The 2,383-nt window shown below is 54.6% G+C and overlaps 1 protein-coding gene across 1 annotated transcript in view; it reads left to right on the forward strand.

Moving 5' to 3' along the window:
* The window catches only part of RBCK1 (RanBP-type and C3HC4-type zinc finger containing 1), a 17,576-nt gene that overhangs the window by 9,317 nt on the left and 5,876 nt on the right, over nt 1-2,383 (forward strand). The window contains exons 4-6 of the mRNA XM_010841891.1: nt 2-104; nt 1,254-1,375; nt 1,464-1,637. Coding sequence (XP_010840193.1) covers nt 2-104; nt 1,254-1,375; nt 1,464-1,637 — 399 coding nt within the window. The remainder of the gene's footprint in view (nt 1; nt 105-1,253; nt 1,376-1,463; nt 1,638-2,383) is intronic.

Consider the following 2,383-nt stretch of genomic DNA (forward strand, 5'->3'; position numbering starts at 1 on the left):
GAGGCGGGACGGGGACAGCGCCTACCTCTATCTGCTGTCCGCCTGCAACACCTCGCTCAACCCTCAGGAGCTGCAGCGGGAGAGGCAGTTGCGGATGCTGGAAGGTAAGGCTCTGCTTCCTGGTGATGTGGGCTCACCTGTGGTCGTAGGGCAGGAGGGAGTGAGGCGCAGAGCCCAGGGGCTTTCCATCAGGGACTTGCCTGAAGGACCTTATCCCTAGTGGGGAAGAGAGGACAAAGGACCCCCCAGGAGGGAGCCATCTGGGGAACCCTTTGGAGAACAGCCAGTCTAGGGGAGAAGGGCTGAGTTCAGTCCCCACCCTGGCATTTATCAACTCCTTGACCTCAGGCAAGTTCCTTCCTATCTCTCCTCCTCAGTTTTCTAAATCTGTAAATTGGATGTTATAGCTAGTTTTTAAATTTTTTACTTCTTATTCTGAAATATTTCAGACCTACAGAAAAGTTGCAAAATTGTACAAAGAATTGTGTAAGGAATTCCCATGTACCTTTCATGTGGATTCCCAAATACTAATATTTTGACTGTATTTGGTTTATCATTGTCTCCATGTAAAATTATTTATTTATGCATAAATAATTTTTGGAGATGTTTTGAGAGTAGGTTGCAGACATGATGTCCCTTTTCCCTAAATAGTTCAGTTTGTATTTCCTTAACAAAAAAGGTCATTTTCTTACATTTATTGTACAGTTAGCAAATTTAGGAAATTAACTTTGATACAGTACCGCTACCTAATGTGCAGAGCTTGCTCAAATTTTACCAGTTGTCTCACTCATGTCCTTTATAGTGAAAGACCTGGCTCTTGGCCTTGGTGTTTCTCAGTCTTTTTCAGTCTTTGATCTCTGGTCTTCCCTTGACTCTCCAGGCCAGTTTTGTTTTTAGCTTTTCTGTCCTATGTACCCTCGGGAATGGATTCAGTTTCAGTATTTTGGCAGGGCCACTTCAGAAGTGTTGTTTGTCCCTCTTGGTGCACTTGTGTGGACACTTAGGCACACAGGAGATCTGTTTTCAAGCAGGGTTCTTAAGCCGGGTGGACCTAGGAGCAGTGGTGGGTAGAAGGAGAGACTGTGACCCTGTGAGAGCCAGGACACTCAGCCATGGCTGGGCCCACCTGGCAAGATGGAGCTGGAAACTCCTTGGAGCAGAGGGAGAGGATAGAAGGGGGGTTTCCTGGCTGGCTCAGGGTGTGGATGATATTGGCTACATGGATCCACCACCCTTTGAACCCTTTTCCCCAGATCTGGGCTTCAAGGACCTCACGCTGCAGCCACGGGGCCCCCTGGACCCAGTTCCCCCAAAGCCTGGGGCCGCTCAGGAGCCGGGTCGGGGGCAGCCTGATGCAGCGCCAGAGCCCCCGCCGGTAAGCTGCCCCAAGTGCGCCCCTGTGCCCTGCCCCCTGCGCCCCCCGCCATTTAGTCTCCCTGCCATCACTGCCCCTCTACCCCCAGGTGGGCTGGACGTGCCCTGGCTGCACCTTCATCAACAAGCCCACTAGGCCTGGCTGCGAGATGTGCTGCCGGGCGCGGCCCGAGGCCTACCAGGTACCCGCCTCTTACCAGCCAGACGAGGAGGAGCGAGCGCGCCTGGCTGGTGAGGAGGAGGCGCTGCGCCAGTACCAGCAGGTGGGCGCCAAAGTCCCCGGAAAGACACCTGCAGCCTGGACAGGGGAGGCATAGGCCAGAAAGGGAGACACATCCACATTGCTCCTGCCCCCTGTTGCTGCCCCCTTGTGGTCACACCGGTGGTGGTGACCCTACACTTGACTGTGACCGGCCTCTTCCTGAGGTCATTCATACTACCTCTGAGACCCTACTCCCCAGCTGTGACGCACGTCCAGGCTTATTTGTGCTCCCCCTTCCCCCTTCCCCATGAGCTGTGGCGCCACCCCTGGCTTTGACTTACTTTCCCATCATGCACTCAAGGGTACCTGGCTCTGACCCCAGCATCCTAGACAAGACCCAGACCACACCCCTGCTTCATCCAGCTGTGACCTAGGTCTTGCTCCATTAGCCCTGACCTCATCCTGAATCCTACTATTCCTGACCCCCACCCCCCACCCCTTCCTTCCTGGCTGTAGCCCTCCTAGACTTCCTGAGAGCCTGGACCCAGCTCCTTGCTGCCCACTTGGAGGCTGACCCGCTCCCTGTTCTGCCCCATCCCACTGTCCCCCATCCCACTGTTACACACTCACAGATTATGTAGATACATAACCCTGAGCGGTTTCCCATTCTGATCCAATGTCCCCGTCCCGCCCTTGGACCCAGTGCTGGCCATGACCTCATTGCTGGTCCCATCTACAACCCTGGCCCAGACCCCGGCCCTCTCTCCCGACTTGCTCTGCTCCCTCGCTTTATCACCACCCCCCAAC

Source organism: Bison bison, unplaced genomic scaffold (assembly GCF_000754665.1).
Source record: "Bison bison bison isolate TAMUID 2011002044 unplaced genomic scaffold, Bison_UMD1.0 scf7180017864167, whole genome shotgun sequence".
NCBI classification, from domain to species: domain Eukaryota; kingdom Metazoa; phylum Chordata; class Mammalia; order Artiodactyla; family Bovidae; genus Bison; species Bison bison.